General features: G+C 46.8%; 1 protein-coding gene across 2 annotated transcripts in view; it reads right to left on the bottom strand.

Moving 5' to 3' along the window:
- USP32 (ubiquitin specific peptidase 32) overlaps positions 1 to 22503 on the bottom strand; it is a 136487-nt gene that overhangs the window by 46751 nt on the left and 67233 nt on the right. For both annotated transcript variants that reach the window (XM_063146607.1, XM_063146606.1), the window contains exons 6-11: positions 13080 to 13211; positions 10284 to 10391; positions 7501 to 7616; positions 6490 to 6552; positions 5306 to 5389; positions 306 to 367 (exon numbers count right to left, since the gene is read on the bottom strand). In XM_063146607.1, coding sequence (XP_063002677.1) covers positions 306 to 367; positions 5306 to 5389; positions 6490 to 6552; positions 7501 to 7616; positions 10284 to 10391; positions 13080 to 13211 — 565 coding nt within the window. The remainder of the gene's footprint in view (positions 1 to 305; positions 368 to 5305; positions 5390 to 6489; positions 6553 to 7500; positions 7617 to 10283; positions 10392 to 13079; positions 13212 to 22503) is intronic.

A 22503-nucleotide genomic window follows, 5' to 3' on the forward strand; every position in this document is an offset into this window, starting at 1 on the left:
GGATGAAGGTGTTTTGTTTTGCTTTTGAAATCCTGGCTTGTTTGGGTGAAAGGGGCTTTGCTCTGCCTAAAAGTCACTGTCTACAAATTCATTTGCCAGAGGTGACCGGCTCTGAAGCAAGAAAGTGGGCCAGAGCAGCTCTTGATTTGTGCTGTGGGGTTTGGAGAAGGTAAGGAACAGCAGACCACCGCCCCTCCCCACACTCTGAAGATGACCTTGTCTACTTCCTTGCCCAGAAGCCGGGGGGTGGGGGTGGGGATCTGAAGTCCCAAGGGAGAATTCGGCGAGAGGAGGGTGCAGCCTACCTAATGATTTGTCCTTCCTCTTCTGGAGTGGCGGGTCTTAAACCTAGCACTATATGGCACACCTAGAGAAAAGGGAGAGAAAGGGGGTGGGGGGAAACAGCCAAATTTAATCACACAGCATCGGAGCGACCAATCCAGTCAAGGGCCACATATTAACACAAATGTTCAAATACATATTATGTTGAAGAGGCAAAGCGAGATTTGCAGATTTGCAGATCATAGAATCATAGAATAGCAGAGTTGGAAGGGGCCTACAAGGCCATTGAGTCCAACCCCCTGCTCAATGCAGGAATCCACCCTAAAGCATCCCTGACAGAGGGTTGTCCAGCTGCCTTTTGAAGGCCTCTAGTGTGCGAGAGCCCACAACCTCCCTAGGGAACTGGTTCCATTGTCGTACTGCTCAAACAGTCAGGAAGTTTTTCCTGATGTCCAACTGGAATCTGACTTCCTGTAACTTCAGCCCGTTATTCCGTGTCCTGCACTCTGGGAGGATTGAGAAGAGATCCTGGTCCTCCTCTGTGTGACAACCTTTTAAGTATTTGAAGACTGCTATCATGTCTCCCCTCAATCTTCTCTTCTCGACGATCTCGACGACCGCTTCGGACACTCGCTCCCACTTCCGACAGGTGACCGCACTTATTGACCCGGTTCGCAAATAAAGGTGGCAAATCGTATGCTAATTAAGCCCCGATTCTCTGCCGTGCATGTCAGGCGTGTTCTGCGGCCATTTTGCATTCGCAGCCTCCAGTCAGGCCAAGGATGCTTCCGTAACACCGGAACCCAGACACTCTGGGGCTGTTCACACAACACGCCAACCCACACTTAGTGGTTGAGTGTGGGTGATGTCGAACTGTGGGTTAGCGTGTTGTCTGAACGCAGCCAGGGTGGCTCCTTAGCGGTGCAGCACGGCTTATTTTCTGGAACAAGCCAACTTGAGAACCTACAGTTTGTTCATAGATTGTTCAGAGTGGTTAACCAACCTGTCAGAGATGCCTTAATTCAGACAGCCCGCCAAACCAGGGTTTGTGCTTCCAAGCATGCAAACCACAGTTTTAGAGCTGCTTTTATTTCTCACCCTTCTCAGCGCTCAGGTTCAGAAACTGACGCCCATCTCCATCCTGCAGTCGTCTCTGAAAGAGGACCAACGACCATAACCATGGAGTTGGTGATTATGGACACCACGGGCCCGTTCAGATGACACGCTAAGCCATGGTTAGGCCGCTAATCCTTTTTGCAGTGTGTTTAAAACATGGTTATGTAGTCACCATGGTTAGGGACAGTTCCCACGACACTCTAAGCCAGCCTTCCTCAACCTGGGGCGCTCCAGATGTGTTGGACTGCATCTCCCAGAATGCCCCAGCCAGAGGTGGCTGGGGCATTCTGGGAGTTGTAGTCCAACACATCTGGAGCGCCCCAGGTTGAGGAAGGCTGCTCTAAGCCATAACATTTAGCTCAAAATGCTTAACCACCGTGGCTTAGCATGTCGGACAGAACAGGGTCTATGTCAGCGTGTTTAAACCGTGGCTATGTAGCCACCGTAGTTAGGAACGGTTCCCACGACACGCTGAGCCACAGGGCCCGTGCCAGTTAAACACAAACCCTAGTTTCCGATTTACGAGCTGATCACAAACCATGGTTTGCGTCAATTCAGACATCCCACCCGATTTCTCTGCTGTGCTCTTATGTCCAATTTCATGCTAATATTTATTTATTTATTGAGTATTTTTATCCCGCACCTCAGCCAAAAGGCTCTTGGAGCGGCTTACAATGTATCAATAAAGAAGACAGTCCCTGCCCTCAGGCTTACATTCTAAAAAAAAGACATGACACACAAGGAAAAGTGTATGGGGAGGGCAGAGGAAGAAAATAAAAAGAAATTAAGGAGACTGCTTAGGCTGGTGGGAAGGCCCTGCTCCGTCCTCTCATCTCCCAATGGAGGGGCAAACCAACAGCTCCTTCTTCTCCACAAGGTGAAGATGTTATCACACACACACCCATGCTAATATCTCCCCCACCACCACTCCCAAAAGGCTTTGTAACTGGGGAGATGCACAGCCTTAATGCACGTACTTAGTTATGAGAGAGGAGGGCCAGATAAGCAAAGCTCACTTGAACAAAATGATAATATCTACGGAAAACCCAATATGAGCTACTAACATCCTCATTTTTCACTCCCCTAACCATCGGGAGATTTATGCGCTCGTCTACTTTGCAATTTTCAAGACCACCAATTTGAATCCCAGCTGGACATCTTTGGGTTGTTGGATATTTTTGTGGGTTGGTGGGGTTTTTTTTTTTTTATCGGTTGGTAGGGGAGATGGATTTAAGTCGTTACGACAGAGCAAAAATTGCATTCTGCATTGTGAATAAAAACAGCCATGGAAAAAAAAGAGAGAGAGCGCCATTAGCTTGCAGGAAGTGATAGATATCCCAAAGTACAAAAACACAGCTGGCTTTTTTTTCACCCTATTTTTTTTCTCCTTTATGCCAGCCTTCTTTTCAATATCATTCTATCACTCGGCTGTAGCTGCATTTGAGTTTCAGCACGCCGACATTAGAACTCACACTGTTGGGGGGCCAGGCCAGAGTGGGTGGGGTTTTTTCAAGTAGTAAAAAATAATTTGTAAAAACGCCACCCAGGCTGCCGGATCGTCTTCCAACGCCCCCCCCCCCCCCCACCTTAAGAGTAGGGCAAAAATTCACCCGAGTTGGACTAGGATAAAACAAAGTTACTCAAAGCTCAAAGCTGAGTAACTGAACATTTTTAAAACCCTGCATTCAAAAACAACCCTGTATTAAATAAAATACTGCATTCAAAAATAAAAAGGAGGTTTCAGAAGGCCAAACTGTACACTGAAAAGCTATGTTTCTATATGAAAATGGGTGTGTGTGTTAAAATGTTCTGCTGATACCCCTGGCTCTGGGAGCCCCCAATTTTAGAGATGAGGAGTCTGGGTTTTTTCCGTGGTGGCAACGACACTCGGGAAGAGGTTTCCCGTGCACACCTAGTGCTCCCTTTGAAGCAGCAGTGAGGTTGCGTGCGTGCCTTTCATTTACCCACTTCGGGAATGGGAGAGCATTTATATTTTAAATTTGGGATCACGTTTATGCTGTCTGATCGGGTCCCACACCTGCCCTTCGGGGGCTTTCATTGGAGATGAGAGAAATTCAAGGAATGGAAGAACGTAAGAAGGGATCAGACCGAGGGTCCATCAAGTCCAGCATTCTGTTCACACAGTGGCCGACCAGCTGCCCACGGGGAACGCACAAGCAGGGCATGGGTGCAGTAGCACCCTCCTGCCCATGTTCCCCAGCAACTGGTGCATATAGGTTTACTGTCTCAGATGCTGGAGGTAGCACATAACCATCAGGTGGCCATGGACCGCCTTCTCCTCCAGGAATTTATCCAACCCCCTTTTCAAGCCATCCCAATGAGTGAGTGGCCATTGCTACGTCTCGTGGGAGTGAATTTCGTAGTTCAACTATCTGCTGTGTGGAGAAGGCCTTCCTGTATCTCCCACCAATCAAGCTTCACGCCACGGCCCTGGGTTCTAATATTATGGAAGGGGGACCTATCAGCGGCTAGTAGCCATGATGACTACCGGAAACCTCCAGCAGACCTCTGGAGACCAGTCACCAGGGAGCAACAGTGAGGGAGAGCTATTAGCCTTCTCTCCGGCTCACGGGCTTCCAAAGAGGCTTCTAGTGAGCCACGGTGGGAGTCCGGATTCTCCTTTAAGGAAGCTTTCAGTTGAAGCCTTATGCTTCCACACTCCGATATATTTGCTCTGTGTTTCCATTACGAAAAATTGGATAGGTGGAGGGTCGGGGGTGGGGGAGAATCTATTTGTTGTTGCACTGCCTGGGGGGGAACGTTGCTGGAAAGGGACGTGTTTTAAAATAAGAACTTCTTCGCTGAGTGGCGTTGGGGCGGCTGCGGGGGTGAGGTCTGCAATCCGCACTTTAGCGCACACTCGGCAGTTTGGACGCACAACACGCTTTATTGATTTATTTAGAATATTTATATACCGCTCGCCATTGAAACATTTCGGAGCGGTGTACAAGGTAAAATGAAAATAAAAACAGAATAAAAACAGTTAAAACAAAATTTAAAAAGAAGCAAAAATCAGAAATCCAAGGCTGCGTGTTAAAGAAAGGCTTCTTGGAATAAAGATGTTTTCAGGAGGCGCCGAAAGGAGTACAAGGTGGGCGCCTGCCTGACCTCCAGAGGCAGGGAGTTCCACAGGAGGGAGGCCACCACGCTGAAGGCTCTTCCCCTGGTGGATTCCAATCGGAGGATGGATCTAGGTGGAACCACCAGGAGCAGGCCCTCGGATGACCTCAGTGACCGGGCAGGTTGGTAAGGGAGAAGGCGCTCTCTCAGGTATCCTGGTCCCAAGTTGTTTAGGGCTTTGTACACAAGTACAAGAACCTTCAACCTGGCCCGGTAGCGAATAGGCAGCCAGTGCAGTTCCCTCAACAGAGGAGTTCCATGCTGGAAAGGGGCAGCTCCAGACAACAGCCGAGCTGCAGCGTTCTGCACTAGCTCCAGCTTCCGGAGCAGCTTTCCCCAAAGGGTTGACCAGCAGGGTTTCGGAACAGGTCTGGTGCCCTCGAGACGTGCTGGTTGGCAACTCCCAGAATCCTCCGCCAGCGTGGCCCAATGGATTGTGGGAATTGTGGTCCGACACACCTGGGAGGCACGAGGTTGGGGGATGCCGCTTTAGAAGAACAGGGCGGTCCTAACAGAACCATGCAAGCGCTGTTATGCCGCGTGACACCTCTGGGTTCTTATGCCCATCTCGCACTGGGGTTCTTTCCTCGTTCAACCCTCCCCAAGGCACCAGGAGGCGTACAAGCGAAGCCCGGCATCAATCAGGCCAAGGAGAAGCCGCCTTACAAAGTGGAACTTCAGAAAAAAAGAGAGAGACGGGCAGACCCAGGGCTGCAAAAGGAAGCAGGCAGGTCGCGGAAGCCAGGCTTCATTGCCGGAGACATACCTGAAAAAGTAGGTTCAGAAATTCGTTGGCGAGCGCACTCTTCACACTCCAGATCTGGTAATCCTCCAGGGTGAGGTGGCCGAGCTGAAGTCACGAACGGGGAGGCAAAGAGAATTCGTGAGCGTGTCGCCCAGCGTCTGCCCGGCGCGTCTCTTGCATTCGCAGGCACAAATACCGAGCGTTGGGAGGGCCGCGCCGCACTGTCGCGTCAAGAAAAGCGGCCGACGGCAACGTTTTCGAAGGCAGCCGGCAATCAAAGGGCCCCCAAAGAACACGTTTCAATCGGCTCAGAGCCAGGTCCAAACCGGTGGGAACAGTCACAATTTCCGCCAAAGGACCTCACATTCACAAACGCTCCCGGCCACCTTGATCAGAAATGGAAGTCTTCCACGAAATGGGCCCTTCGACTGGGAAGCCACGACGGTGGCTTCACGTGGTTTGAACACACCTGGTGGCCTCCAGACGTGTTGGGAGGGCAACTCCCATGACACCCAGGTGTTGTGGTCTGCCCGCCCCGGGTGTGAACTATACGGAATTAAATAGACCAACGGGAGGCAGCTCCAGCGTCCCTACAGTTATCCCTTGAGGTGCACGGGCACCCTCTTGCAAGACCTTTCCCTGACGGTGCCTCAGGCTCATGTGGGGGTCAGCCGGCAAGCCAAAATTCCTGGCCTTTGCTCCGTTCAAAACATTGCCCCTATTAAAGTTAGTTTCCAACCCAAGGATTATATTCTTTGTATGCCATGGGGGTGGGGACTTTCTGATTGTTCCTCAAGCCAGCTACACGCACTATATTGTAACGGGCGAGAATGCTGAAGCGGTATATAAATTTAATAAATAAATAAATAAATAAATAAATAAAAAAAATATAGTTGCATACAAGTAATATGATCCCGCCATCTGCTTTACGTATCGCAAAAACCTAAAATTCCCCAAAGGAACGTTTTTATTCGAACGTGTCTTCCAGAAAAGCACAAGGCAAGTTACTATAGTATCTCTTAACCTTTCTGTCTTTCTTGGTCTATTACCCGCATGCGTCAATTTCACAATGAAACAAAACCTTCCTTCGCCTATTTCACCCACCACTACCACCGGCCTTCCATAAACCGGCCGCTTCAGTTCTGCACCTACTACTGTGTGGATTAAGCAGCGTACGAGTCATGCGATGAGCTTGTTCCTCTTACCTTGGTGGTGTCGTGAGCCTGCAGAACGCCTTCAACAATGTCAGACAGGTTCATGTGCAACTCCTTGGGCCGGGGAAAGAGGGGAAAAAGAGGGAAAGAGTGATCCAAACGCAGCTAAAAGACAAGAATCACTCTACCTTACAAATGAAGCAAAAATATTGGGCGAGGTCTACACTAAGGCTGCGTTCCGACAACACAATAGTCAACAGTGGGTTAATAGTCAACTTGACAGATGGTTATATAGGGGGTGCGCCCCACACAACATAATAATAATCAACCATGGTGTGATTTAGGATCAGTGTTGAGTTGACTACTAGTCCATGCTGAGTTGATTCACTCATCCCCTGCCCTCTCACCCCCCCTCAGTCCTCCCACTAGTATCCCATCAGCCACTGCTGATGAAAATCTATCCTGTCAGCTGGACTAGAGCGGCAGCCACCACTTTGACCACTCTTGCCTTGAGACTCTGTGGCCGAGGAAATAACCAATGGTGGCCAAGGAAATAACCAACGAACATGATAACCAATGGTGGTTCTAATGGCCAACTTTTCCCAGCGTTGGTTATTTCGGCCAAATACCCATCTGTTGGTTAAAAAAACTCCCTCCACACAACATAACCCACAGTGGGTTAAATAACCAACCGTCGACTATTTAAACCACTGCTGGTTATCGTGTTGTCTGAACCCAGTCAATGTCATGCATAAAGCAGACCCGCTGGAATCAATGGGACCTAAATTAGTCATCACTAATCTGTCCCATTGATTTCAATGGGGCTACTCTAAGCACGGGTAAATCTGGGTCCTACCAATTTTATGACATCTCTGCCAGTTTACAAACCCCCGAAATCAATTTGCAACCAAAATTCAATCAGTGAAGAGTCAAAGAATTGAATTTGCACTGAATTTGCTCTTCTCCTTCATGCAGGCAATTTTAAAGGCATTTTGGATGTGCAAACCCACATACACTCGAAGGATGGTTTTCAAAAGATGAGCAACTCCGGACGTGACTTACAGGAATGTCGTCAGTACGATTATCTTTCCAGACTTCTAAAAGAGCGACCACCATGTCTTCGAGTTCAACACGGGACAACACCCCGTCTCGGTCAATGTCAAAAACCTTGAAGCAAACTAACAGAGGGGAAAGTGAGGTTATTTTGACAGCTAGAACCAACCAACCGCTATCACATGAATCAGTTTCATTATGGTTTAGTCTCAGACACAGGCTGGGAGAGGGGCGGGGAGGGTCATTGACACATGAACGCAACTCAGCTTGGGAAGCAGACTTACATCTGGGTGTCAAAGAAACACACACACATAAATTAATACAGATGCACACACTCACATGCACACACACAAATTCAATAAGGGTGCAGACAAGCTGGAGCGTGTTCAGAGGAGGGCAACCAGGATGATCAGGGGTCTGGAAACAAAACCCTATGAAGAGAGACTGAAAGAACTGGGCCTGTTTAGCCCGGAGAAGAGAAAATTGAGGGGAGACATGATAGCATTCTTCAAATACTTGAAAGGTTGTCCCACAGAGAAGGGTCAGGATCTCTTCTTGATCCTCCCAGAGCGAATTATGAATTATTGACTTAATAAATATAGTGTTCCTGCGTTTCCCGCTGGTGTGCTTTGTTCCACGCTAGGGAAAAGTGTGGCGCTTAGGAAGGAACTAGTGAGCTTCAAAGATTTTTGGCTGTCAACTGTGCACTGTCCTAAACGCTTCCTGTGTGGGAAAGTTGCAACGTTTTGGGATTCCTCGTTTGAGAAACCAGACAAGTAATGGTGGGATGAACGAAGTTTATTAAATTATCTGTGGTGTAACGCTGCCAGACACCTTCCTTGGTGCCCACCAAGACACTACCTCTCAATTTTTTTTATTTTAAAATATTTTCACATAATTCTTACTGGAGACGTGATAGCACTCTTCAAATACTTGAAAGGTTGTCCCACAGAGGAGGGCCAGGATCTCTTCTCGATCCTCCCAGAGTGCAGGACACGGAATAACGGGCTCAAGTTACAGGAAGCCAGATTCCGGCTGGACATCAGGAAAAACTTCCTGACTGTTACAGTGCTGGAGGTTTTTAGTATCCTAATCTGGAGCTTTACCGGTACATTTTGTCAGTTTTCGCTGCTTCCTTCTTATTTTTCTTGCTTAAGTTCTATTTTTCTTCTTCTTAAGATATTGTTTGAACTTTTTAGTTTAGTTTTATAAGCAGCCCGTAAAATTCCCAGCAGATCCATCCCAATTTTTTTCCTTGCTTATCAACCCTGAGCTAGTAACTGTAAACCGCCCAGAGAGCTTCGGCTATGGGGTGGTATATGAATGCAATAAATAAATAAATAAATAAATTGTGCACACTCTGCTACCGGGCCTCCTGCCCAGAAGACTAAAAACGGGAAAGTGGTGTTAAAAGAGAAGATAACAGTTGTGCGGAGAGAGAAAAGGAGCTGGGGAGCAGCGGAGATGGAAGTAGGGCAAGGCTAGAGTGGCTCTTCTCTAGAGAGGCTCCTCTGGACGACCTTAGGGGAAGAAAGAGGAGCAGCAAAGCCATTTGACAGGTTGAGAAAAGACGAGGCCTACTACGCAAGAGAACTCGGGAATGCAATAGAACAGAATAATCCGTTTACTCTCCATTTTTTAAAAGAGCAAATATTAGTAGTTCCCGAGCACAGGCAGCTCAGACGCCGAGTATACATGGGCGCAAACGTCAGTGCCATAAACCGTGCTAACTGCTTATGCTTTATGAATATTTTATCAAAGGGAAATGAAAATCTGCCGAGAAAATACGGTGATTGGCGACCAACCAACGAGACAGGCTCTTCAAGGGGACTGATTGTAATTGGCGTAAAATGAGAGACTAACTCACAATAATATATCGAATTAATAGAGCCAAGAGACGATTAGGAATTAGCATTTAAAAGGCCTCATATTTAAAGCGTCGCACAAGATTATATTTTCTTGTGTTTGCCTTCACCCCTGTGGGGAAGGACGGCGGAGAGAGGAAAGAAAGAAGTCTAAAACATGTAGATGAATTCAGGCAGAAGTAGACACGGGGTTTGATTTTGGTTTCCTTCAAGGGGGGAGGGGGAGAATGAAGGTTTGACCAAGGACTACACACTCACAGCAGAAAACTGTACCTAGTGTTAGTTCCCTGAAGAGCAAAGAGGGGTGGGGATAGGGGTGGAGGGAGCCTGTGGGTCAGATTTGGATGGATTTCACATATTTAAGCCCTGCTGTTTAACCAAATCCATGGGTCAATCATAAAAACACCCCTATCTTGAAACCCCACCAACACATTTCCGCGAATTAGGCAGGGAAGGCTTCGAAACAGCCTTCTCCAATTTGCAGGCCTCCAGACGCGCTGGAATACAACTCCCATCATCCACCAGGGGATGGTGGGAGCTGTATTCCCAACACATCTGAAGGCCCATGGGTCGGAGGGAAGGCTGCTTTGCAAGGTGGCTCTTGCACCCGCTTGGAAAACTCCGGAAGGAACGTGCTCCTGCAAAACGTCTGGCTCAGCAGACGTCTGCTTCTCACCAAGGGAGGCTTGGACACACAGAGTGATGGTTGGTGAAGAGGGCCGAAGAAGAAGGTCTTAATTGGTGGGGGGCACGCATAAGTGAAAGGGGGACATAAGTCCCAGGTCAGGAGGGGCCGTGGAGAGAGAGGTAAATTGCATTACGATTGTCAATCATCAGCTAGGAGGGCCAATGAAGAGGTAACCCAGGGGCGTGTCCAAAAATGGAGCATGTAACGTGGATCTCAATAGTCCCAGTGGGCCTACTCACATTTCTGCCTTTCCGCCAGCGGTCCCCTGCAGCAGGCCGAGAGTCCGCAGGAGATCTCTTTGAAGTCGATGTGATTGTCGCGATTTTCATCGAAGGCGTTGAAGAGGCCTGCAAGTGGGCAGCAGCAAAGGGGAGAGGTGGCGTTTGACCCAGTATGGAGAAATCAGACCAGTTTTATGTCAATTCATGCAGCCCCTTTCCCTGCCTCGATAACCCAGGAAGTCTCTCATTAACCATACTTTCTAATTTTCTCCAAACCATGGACAAACGATGGAAAACCAAAAATCTTAAACCAATTTCAAACTGTGGTTTAAGATCCTGGCTTATTTATTCCCAACCTGGTTTAAGATCCTGGCTTATTTATTCCCAACCTGGTTTAAGATCCTGGTTTATTTATTCCCAACCTGGTTTAAGATCCTGGCTTATTTATTCCCAACCTGGTTTAAGATCCTGGCTTATTTAATTCCCAACCTGGTTTAAGAACCTGGCTTATTTAATTCCCAACCTGGTTTAAGATCCTGGCTTATTTATTCCCAACCTGGTTTAAGATCCTGGCTTATTTATTCCCAACCTGGTTTAAGATCCTGGCTTATTTATTCCCAACCTGGTTTAAGATCCTGGCTTATTTAATTCCCAACCTGGTTTAAGATCCTGGCTTATTTATTCCCAACCTGGTTTAAGATCCTGGCTTATTTATTCCCAACCTGGTTTAAGATCCTGGCTTACTCCCATCATGGCAACCGTCATTTCAGGCAAAATAAGGAACTGTTTTATGTAAATGGTTTTTAAACTCCGTGTACTGTATTTTAAAATGATTTTAATCTTTGTGAACTGCCCACAAAGAGACGGTAAAGAAATGTAATAAATAACAGGCCTCTTCAGACGACGTGCTAAGCGATGGTTAGCAGCAAATGGTTAGTGAGCACGTTTAAACCATGGTTATGTAGCCACCATGGTTAGGGGTGGCCCATACGACATGCTAAGTCATGGCTCACATGACACACAAAGCCATAATGTTTAGCTCAAAAGGCTTAACCACCATGGCTTAGCATGTCATCTGAACATGGTCTATAACATCAGGGCCTGCTTTAGTTGGACACCCACACCCACAGGGCTGTCATCTTGACCCTGTGGGGAAGAAGAAGGAGCTGTTGGTCTGCCCTCCATTCGGAGATGAGAGGGGGGAGCAGGGCCTTCGTATCAGTCCTGCTAAACAGTCTCCTTAATTTCTTTTTCCCCTCTGCCCTCCCCATCGCCTTTTCCTCGCGTGTCATCTCTTTTTTTTTTTTTTAGAATGTAAGCCTGAGGGCAGGGACTGTCTTCTTTACTGATTTATTACTCCCTGGGACCACAATACCTGATGGAACGCCTCTCCCGACATGAACCTACCCGTACACTGCGCTCAACATCTAAAGTCCTCCTCCGAGTGCCTACTCCGAGGGAAGCTCGGAGGATGGCAACAAGGCAGGGGCCTGCTCAGTGGTGGCCCCCCGACTGTGGAATGATCTTCCCGATGACGCTCGCCTGGCGCCAACGTTGTTATCTTTTCGGCGCCAGGTCAAGACGTTTCTCTTCTCCCAGGCATTTTAACAGCATTTCACAACGTTAAGTTTGTTTTTAATGCACCCCAGAATTGTTGTTTTTAAATGGATACTGTTGTTTTTATACTGTTTTTTATGTTTTTTAAATTTTTGTATACTTTTAATGTTTACTATTTTTAATTGTTGTAAACCACCCAGAGAGCTTCGGCTGTGGGGCGGTATATAAATGTAATAAAATAAATAAATAAATAAATAAATTGTGAGCCGCTCCGGGAGCCATTTGGGCTGAGGTGCGGGATAAAAATACTCGAAATAAATATAAATAAATAAATAAATGATAGCAATAATAAAACAACTATGGTTAATTGGAGACTTCCTGGCTTATCAAGGCATAACCACACAGGGGAGAGCACAGGAGCTACAGGCACAATTGCCTGAATGCAGCCATTGTGTTGACATATTATTATTATTATTATTATTATTATTATTATTATTTATTTATATAGCACGATCAGTGTACACGGTGCTGTACAGAGTAAAACAGTAAATAGCAAGACCCTGCCGCATAGGCTTACAATCTAATAAAACCATAATAAAACAATAAGGAGGGGAAGAGAAAGCAAACAGGCACAGGGTAGGGTAAACAGGCACTGGGTAGGGTAAAACTAGCAGTATAAAGTCAGAACAAAATCAAGTTTTAAAAGCTTTAGGAAAAAGAAATTTTTTAGCTGAGCTTTAGTGACGTCTCAAATTCTCAAGGTTGCGGTTCCCCCATCAGAACACAGCGGCTAAAGACACACGGATCGCTCCAGCCTCCGCTCCCACCCTGCCCTTTCCCCCATTATTGACATCCATTTATTTTTCGCAAATTGCTCCTTGAGCCTGCGCAATGGGAAAGGGTCTACTCAAGTGTTGGAGGGGGAAACAGGACCTTTAAGACGTTTGAAGAAGTGGCGGTAATTCTCCCCTTAGCTGGCTTGCTAAGATACTTTAGATACTTTACACTCCTCCTCCAGCAAACGTTCTCCTGATTTGCAGCCCTGACGTTGCGTTGCTTAAAGACCGTCTTCCCATATTCCCAACGTTTAGATCTGCTAATCCGCTAACCGCCCGCGCAGTGCTTTTAAGATGGGACAAGCTGGAAGAGTCCAACACACTCAGACGGGCGTTCTCAGACGAAACTCACACAGACCCCCAAAAACATAAATGAGGATGTTAATCGAAACAGCCGAGGTAAGCCGTGGATTTTCCATACCTTCCCCCAGAGACGGATGAATGGGCGGAGAAACCAAGGGGCCGAACGTTTCCAGATCAAAACGGCCCGTTCTCGACTGAGCCTTCAGGAGCCAGTAGCGTTTCTCGAGATCGATGATGTCCGATTCTTCCACTGCGTAAAGACAAAGATCGACGTCAAAACATGTTTCTAAAAGGGTTTGATATCCGTGCAGGGGAGGCGGAATGCTTCGCGTGGGGAGCCACCTGAACAGAGCCACGGCGGTGATCTGGGTTGCTTTGTACGGGGAGAAAAAAACAGTGTTGTGCTTGGAGCAGCCTTCTTCAACCTGGGGCGCTCCAGATCTGTTGGACTACAACTCCCAGAATGCCTCAGCCAGCTCGGCTGGCTGGGGCATTCTGGGAGGTGCAGTCCAAGACATCTGGAGCGCCCCAGGTTGAGGAAGGCTGGCTTGGAGGTAACACTGCAATGGGACATCAGAAGAGCCCTGATGCTGGATCAGACCAAGGGTCCGTCTAGCCCAGCACTCCGTTCACACAGTGGCCAACCAGCCATCATCCAGGGACCAACAAGGCACGACACAGTGCAACAGCACCCTCCCGCCCACATTCCCCAGCAACTGGTGCCCACAGGCTTACTGCCTCGGATACTGGACCAAAGCATGCGCACCACATCACTGTGGCACGAGCTTTAGCAGGCAATGGGCTATGTCCGAGGAACTGTGGACCAGAAAGGTGGTAGATACTTTACACCCAGACAATTTCCCCCGCACCCCTTTTAGTTCTGGTTACATAGGTCAAGTAGTACATCATACATGTACATTCAGTTTCGATACAGATGCCCGCCTGGATTTAATATTATTTAACGTTAACTTACTTAAGATACCGTGTTTCCCCGAAAATAAGACAGTGTCTTATATTAATTTTTGCTCCCAAAGATGCGCTAGGTCTTATTTTCAGGGGATGTCTTATTTTTCCATGAAGAAGAATACGGTACACATTTATTGTTGAACAAAAAAAAAGGTCTTATTTTCAGGGGGATGCCTTATATTACAGCGAGAGGCAAAACTGGAAGTAGGTCTTATTTTCGGGGGATGTCTTACTTTCGGGGAAACAGGGTACTTAGTTTTCTTACCCCGCCCCCCCCCTATACTCTCCATAACTCCATATATGCCGAGGGAGGCATTCTCCCATCTTCTTCTTTATTCACAAAATCAATAAATTTCCTCCATACCCCTTCAAATTTAATCGCACTTAGTTGTCCTCGCACTATCCTTAGTTTTTGAGTCAGTTTTTCTAAGAGGGCAATCTGCCCTACGCTCTGGTACCAGTTATCAATATGGCAGCCCTTGGCCATCATTCCAATGCTTGGCTATCAACCATCTAGCCGCTAACAGTAGATGGCTTATTAATTCCTTACTTAACAAGTTAGTGTCCGGCCCTCTATATAAATTTCACAATGCTAGATGGGAAGACGGTCTACGCCCAGACAATGACTGGGTTCACACAACACGCTCACCCACATTCAGTGGTTGAGAGTAGGTTAGGCTGTTCTTGAACTGTGGGTTGTTTGCTGAACCGTGGGTTAGCGTGTTGTGTGAACCCAGGACAGTTTTCGCAGGGCGGCTTGTTTATTTATTGATTACATTTTTATACCGCCCAATAGCCGAAGCTCTCTGGGCGGTTCACAAAAATTAAAACCATGAAGAGCGTAGTAAAACAACCAACAATCTAAAAACACAAGTACAAAACACAATATAAAAAAAGCACAACCAGGGTAAAACCACACAGCCGAAATTAAAACTGGTCCTCTATATAAATTTCGCAATGCTAGATGAGAAGATGGTCTACACCCAGACGATGTCTGGGTTCACACAACACACTCACCCACATTCAGTGGTTGTTAGCCATGTAGCGTGGCTTGTTTTTCTCGAAGAAGCCACGTTGAGAACCCATGGTTTGTTGCTGGGCTGTTCAGCGTGGTTAGCAAGCCGCACTGCTTGGTTAACAAGCAACCTTGCGGAAGATGTCTTGGGTTCAAACACACGTTGCCTCTAACTTGCAAGCGTGCCAACAATAAGCTATGAATGTATTTATCATCTTAATAAAATCAATCTAGTTAGGAGGCAAATGTGCCCACGCCCTTAACTGAGAGGCTGAGCTTCGAAATCGCCATTTTCAGCAGCATTTTCACCGTGAAATATCTGTGAAAGTTACAACGGCGCTGAAGACGGGAGCCCATTAAGCAGTTCCCAAATATCTTGTAACAAAGCTGTCTATATTTAGCCTCGTCATGTGTGATCTCATTCCCAGATGGGCCTGAGCCCTTAAACCCATGCCAGCTTTATAATAGGATTAGACTCCAGCTCTTCGGACCGGTGACCAAAAAGGAACACACACACGCAAACACACACAACTTGTGAACAAGGAAAACAGCAAACTAAGACAGAGGCCGTTTACGCTTTGCCTTCGGGTCCTTTGTTCGGAGACCCCGAATGGGCAACCTGGATACAGAGATAGCCGAGTTCTCCTCTCCCAACAAGGTTGCAGTAGCAGAACCGAAATACTCACGCGGCAAGACTCCGTTTCTCTATGAAGTCAGGTCCTTGCAGGATAGACCCCCCCTCGCCCATGGGGGTGATAGGGGCACCCTAATACGGGCGCCGCTTAATTTATTTATTTATTTATTTATTACATTTTTATACCGCCCAATAGCCGAAGCTCTCTGGGCGGTTCACAAAAACCGGTTCACTTTATCTATTTCACTTAAGGGCACCAGCAGGGATGCCTCCACTCAGACGGGGCGGGCGCAACGCGTCCAGTTCCGACACGGGACCCTCTTTGGAGGCGCTCGTCCAACCCGCCAGGCCTGCTCACCAGGGTGCAAGGAATGAAGAAATCAAAGCTGCTGGACCCGTCGGGAGCAGGGGCTTGGGCTGCAAGGCCCTCGTCTTGTTTCAGGGCGAGTCCGACAGTTCCATGAAATGTTTCCAGGCTCCTTCCTACAGGAAGACCGTTTTGCTACATGTTCGGCAAGCCAGAATGGGATAAAGGAGGGAGACTGGAGCAGGCAGGCACCATCAGAGCCTGCTTTAGTTGGAACCCCCCTCCCCCAGGGCTTGTGGGGAAGAAGGAGCTGTTGGTTTGCCCCTCCATTGGGAGATGAGAGGACGGAGCAGGGCCTTCCCACCAGCCTAAACAGTCTCCTTAATTTTTTTATTTTCTCCCTCTTCCCTCCCCATACACTTTTCCTTGTGTGTCATGTCTTTTTTTTTAGAATGTAAGCCTGAGGGTAGGGACTGTCTTCTTTATTGATACATTGTAAGCCGCTCCGAGAGCCTTTTGGCTGAGGTGCGGGATAAAAATACTCTAAATAAATAAATAAAGGGGCTCATTGCCTTTTAAACGTCAGCTGCCAAAACGGCTGGTTGAAGAAGAGGGAGACAGGGCAGGCTTTTAAAGTGAGAACCCACCCCAAGGTCTGGAGCAGGATGCTCAGGCACGAGCTTCGGTTGTGGTGGGTTCTCACTTTAAAAGCCCGCCCTGACTCCCTCTTCTTCAACCAGCCGTTTTGGCAGCTGACGTTTAAAAGGCAGGAAAAGGAAAGGAACCTCTCGTGCAAGCACGGAGTCATTACTGACTCTTGGAGGGACGCCAGCTTCCGCTGACGTTTTCTCGGCAGGCCTTACAGCGGGGTGGTTTGCCGTTGCCTTCCCCGGCCGTGATTACCTTTCCCCCAGCTAGCTGGGTACTCATTTTACCGACCTCGGGAGGATGGAAGGCTGAGTCGACCCGAGCCGGCTGCCTGAAACCAGCTTCCGCTGGGATCGAACTCAGGCCGTGGGGAGAGTTTCAGCTGCAGAAACAACGAGCCCCTTTATCCCACCCTGGCTTATTTATTTATTGCATTTTTATACCGCTCAACAGCCGAAGCTCCCTGGGCGGTTCACAAAAACTAAAACCATTCACGGTATAAAACCAGACAGTATAAAAAACATGATATAAAAAACAGGTTAAAAAGTGATTTAAAACATACCACACGTGATTAAAACGTCTTTAAAACGTCTTTAAAACATCCTAAAATTTCACTGGATAGGCCGGCCGGAATAGATCATTTATTGCTTACCGAAGACGTAGCAAAACGGTCTTCCTGCGGGAAGGAGCCTGGAAACGCCCTGCGCCTGTGTGTTTGGTTTCTTTATCTATTTCACTGACATCCCGCTATTTCCCGCCAAGGAACTCAACGCGGCGTGCATAATCCGCCTCTCCGTTTTATCGTCCCAACAACAACCCTGTGAGGTAGGCTGGGCTGAGAGTCTGTGACTGGACCAAAGTCACCCAGTGAGCTTCCATGGCCAAGAGGGGACTAGAACCCAGATCTCCTGACTCCCCGTCCAACCGTACACCACACTGGCATCAACGTCATCAGCATTATTATTATTTTCTCTTTTCTCGCTCATGGCGGTTTTTCTAGACGGACATGACGGGCGTTGCCAAGTCAGGCTGCCTTTTACTGAATCATGAATTTCCTGACTATTGAGCACGTTTTAAGTACGACTGCTTTCTGGATGGTGGTGTGGATGTATTTTGGTAGGCCCAGTTCCTGAAGGTTTTCTGTATAGTTGTTTTATGATGGTTTTAATTTTTGCGAACAGCCCAGAGCGCTTCAGCTATTGGGCGGTATAAAAATGTAATAAATAAATAAATAAATAAGCAATATTAATGTGATGCATTAACGGAATAATTGTGACCTTTTCCTGTTGCCACAGTTATATTGTATTTTGTATTCGTGCTTTTAACCTGTTGGTTGTTTTATTGTGGTTTTAATTTTTGTGAACAGCCCAGAGCGCTTCGGCTATTGGGCGGTATAAAAATGTAATAAATAAATAAATAAGCAATATTAATGTGATGCATTAACGGAATAATTGTGACCTTTTCCTGTTGCCATAGTTATATTGTATTTTGTATTCGTGCTTTTAACCTGTTGGTTGTTTTATTATGGTTTTAATTTTTGTGAACTACCCAGAGAGCTTCGGCTATTGGGCGGTATAAAAATGTAATAAGTAAATAAATAAATAGTTCATCATCATCATCGTTATTATTATTATTATTACTATTATTATTATTATTACCACCACCATCATTATTATTAGGTTCATCTCGGAACAGAAAAGAATATTCTAAAAGTAAATAACCGAATTAAATAATCTAAAACATTTCAAGATTTTAAAGTTAAGAGAAAGACTGTATGTTTCAGTGGGTTGGATTTCACTGAACATTGCAAGCAAGTGTTTCCTCGGCTTATCTTAATCGCTTGTGTCCATATAACCTTTCGAAGGGGAAGATGATGTTTTATCTGCATTTCTGCCAAGCAGAGATTGGAAAAAGCAAGGTCAAAGAAACCAAGTGTTTTCAAGCTGTCCCCTTCTGAAGAATGACGAATGCGAGGAGCACGGAAGAATGAATGACAGGCAAACGGGTCCGTCGTATTGACTGGAGTCGGATCGCGGCAGGAAGATTAGCCGCTGTGGGCAAGAGGGAAAACTGCAACTAAGTGGAAAAGAGCATTTACCGCATAACTCAAAACGACGCAGCATCAACTCCATTCATATTCAAGCTATTGATTGTGAATTAGGCAAGCCACCAATTTGAACAGCTCCAGCTGACGGGCCAGGTTCTTTGCACAGGTCCTGAGCCAGGCAGGTTTTCAAAAAAAGACACGCTGGGCGCCATCTGATCCATGTTTAGACAGGAAAAAGTCCTACGGCTCCCACCGCTGGCTGGGCCATGCTGGGAGTTGTAGGACTTCTGTGTAAGCATGCATAGGATTGCACCCTTAAGGCCTTAGGCTGTGTGTATTACACTTAGGGAGGGAAAGCAGTCATAGAATAGCAGAGTTGGAAGGGGCCTATAAGGCCATCGAGTCCAACCCCCTGCTCAATGCAGGAATCCACCCTAAAGCATCCCTGACAGATCCAGCTGCCTCTTGAAGGCCTCTAGTCTGGGAGAGCCCACAACCTCCCTAGGTCATGGGTTCCATTGTCGTACTGCTCTAACAGTCAGGAAGTTTTTCCTGATGTCAAGCTGGAATCTGGCTTCCTTTAACTTGAGCCCGTTATTCCGTGTCCTGCACTATGGGAGGATCGAGAAGGGATCCTGGCCCTCCTCTGCGTGACAACCTTTCAAGTATTCGAAGAATGCTATCATGTCTCCCTTCAATCTTCTCTTCTCCAGGAGAACACACTTGTGTCCAGGCAAGCCAAATCCAGCACTAAGGGAAGGTGAGTTCTTCGCCTTGAACGCATCAAGCAAATTAAACAAATCTACTTTTTCATTCATTTTGCATAATTTATTCCAATAAGTACATGAAGGGTCAAGGAGCTACGCACAAATTACTGCAGCCTCGCCCCCAACCACTGGAAATATTGTTCAGCTGGGGGGTGGGGCACCCCAACTTCTGAGATTTGAATGGGACCACCAACTTGCAATCAGGTTTTTTTAGCAGTCATAAAGGCTAGAAACTTGTTCCTTAAAACTATTTTTAGAAATAGAAGCTGAGAGTTTTAGGAAAGTGAATTCTTGCCCCTAAATGACTGCTTTTCACGGTCTAGCTCCTTCCTATCTCTCCTCTCTCATCTCACACTATCGCCCCGCTCGTGCTCTTCGCTCCTCGGATGCCATGTTTCTCACCTGCCCAAGGGTCTCTACTTCCCTTGCTCGGCTTCGTCCATTATCTTCTGCTGCCCCTTACGCCTGGAACGCTCTTCCAGAACATTTGAGAACTACAAGTTCAATCGCAGCTTTTAAAGCTCAACTAAAAACTTTTCTTTTTCCTAAAGCTTTTAAAACTTGATGTTGTGCAGACTTCTACTGTTACTTTCTACTGTTAGTTTTACCCTACCCTGTGCCTGCTTACCCTACCCTGTGCCTGTTGGCATTCTCTTCCCTTCCTTATTGTTTTACTATGATTTTATTAGATTGTAAGCCTATGCAGCAGAGTCTTGCTATTTACTGTTTTACTCTGTACAGCACCATGTACATTGATGGTGCTATATCAATAAATAAATTAATAATAATAATAATAATAATAATAATAATAATAATAATAAATGCCACGTTCTGTTCTCCCAAGAAGTCACGCCATATATGCAGCCTTGAAAAGTACCCCATACATTGGACCGCTTGGAAAAATATCTTTGTATCACACATAAAGTTCCGTCAACTAAATATTATTACGTCAAGAGCCCTCAGATGCTGGCATAACCCTGCTCACAAAAGAGCGTAATGTCATTCCCTCTCCCATCTGCCTTCCGCGGTCACGGCGTTCCTTACTCGAGAAACACTCACCCGAGATGGCCCGCTCTCTTTCAGCAACAAGCCACGCCCGCCGTACGTAGCGCGAGGGGCTTCTCAGTGGTGGCACCCCTGCTCAGGAATGCCACCGGAGGAATGACCGGCGTCAACTCTGTATTCTTCCTGGCGCCAAGTCAAAACGGTTTTTATTTGCCCAAACATTCCAAAGGGATTGTTCTGTTTGCTGGCTGAACAGTAGTCAGGCCTCTCCATTTTATGGTATTGATTTAATTTTTATTGCTGCAATATGTCGCCTGTTTTTAAATGGTTTGCATACTACCCTGGGATCCTTTGGGGATGAGCGAGTGCCGGAGAAATGCACATAACTGCCTCTCTACAACCAACCTGTGTTGCCAAGACCTTCCCCCACCCCCCAAGAAAGGATGATTTCTACTCACTACTTACACACCATGAAGGATATTTTCAAGAGTTCTAACTCAGAGTAGAAACCATGCCACATATTTATATGCCCTGCAATTCATAGTGGCTAAGAGAGCCCATTTACACACCAACCCGGGGAAGGGGTTCATAATTCCTGAGTGCATTTGGGGTCGAAGCCACGGTGGGCAGAAGGTAAATCTACAGGTATTTGGGATTTCGAGCCATTACCAGCATGGCCAACTGGTCAGGAATGCTGGGAGCCAAACTCCAAAACATCCAGAGATTTAGAGATGTTTATTTGGGGGGAAAGGGCATCTTAGAATCAAAGAAATACTACTTCCCTCACTGCCCAGCCAACCTCCTCCCAACCCCTCCGTGCTTTCTTCTAATGGTTGTGTCCTTTTCTTTTTTCCCTCTGTGCGAGAAGAAACCGCCGTTTGCGCGGAAAATCGATGGGACTTCTGAATAAATTTAGGATTTCCGAAGCACCTTCAGGACTAACAAAAAACCAGGTGCTTACCCAACCAGCTCCTCCTCGCTCGCATGGCTCTTGCTGCTGCAGGAGCTTCCTCTTTTCCTCTTACCGTATTTCTTCGATTCTAAGACGCCATCGATTCTAAGACGCACTCCATTTTTAGAGCTGTTTATTTGGGGGGGAAAGTGCGTCTTAGAATCGAAGAAATACGGTATTATTATTATTATTTTTAAAAAAGAGAGCAAAGTTCAGATAAAACTTGGGTTCTGGTAAAACCACGGCTGGTCGTTCAAGGAAAGTTTCCTGAAACAACGTTTTCAGGAGGTGCCGGAAACAGCGCAACAGTGGTGCCTGCCTGACTTCCAAAAGCAGGGAATTCCATAGGAAGGGGGCCACCACACTGAAGGCTCTTCTCCTGGTGGATTCTAATCGGGCCATAGGTCCATGTGGCACCACCAGGAGCATGCCCTCAGACGACCTCAGTGACAGGGCAGGTTGGTAAGGGAGAAGGCCCTCCCTCAGGTAACCTGGTCCCAAGTTGTTTAGGGCTTTGTACCCTATTATTATTATTTATTTATTTATTTATTTATTTATATAGCACCATCAATGTACATGGTGCTGTACTAGTACTAGAAGCTTAAACCTGGCGTGGTAGTCAATAGGCAGCCATTTAGGGTTTGGGTATCTCATCATTCAGCCCCAGTTAGACCTTCTTGGGATGTTTAAGAGCAGGTACAGCTATTCTTTTCATTTGCAGAAACAATATACAGGAATTTAACATCCCAACAGGCTGGGCTGGGGAAACGACAATCCACCAGACGTTGATCAGCTCATGAAATACGCAAAATTGATTTGAACGTTCCAGGATGCTTTTGACGAACGACTTTTCCACCCCAGCTTAAAGACGCTGTTATTAAAACCCCGCCACAAAACCCCGGGCCCGCTTCATATTTGGGGCTTTCCTTCGTGAAAATCAGTTTACATCTGAATTAAAGGAGACGCCTAGTTCCAGAGAGCCTGTCCCTGCATCTCAGCGGTTAGGACCGAAACTGAACGTTTCCAGAACAGGCCTCCAAAAACCCCTCTATTTACCCATCCAATTTTCTTTTACCTAGATTAATCCCAAAGGCTCTGTGCGGATTACGAGAAATGGATGCGGGGGGCCACACGGGAGAAACGAAATAAAAATGGGGTGAGTGGTGAACCACTCGTAATGTCTCCTTTTCCCCATTCCCCA

The sequence above is a fragment of the Elgaria multicarinata genome, chromosome 22 (assembly GCF_023053635.1).
Source record: "Elgaria multicarinata webbii isolate HBS135686 ecotype San Diego chromosome 22, rElgMul1.1.pri, whole genome shotgun sequence".
NCBI classification, from domain to species: Eukaryota; Metazoa; Chordata; class Lepidosauria; order Squamata; family Anguidae; genus Elgaria; species Elgaria multicarinata.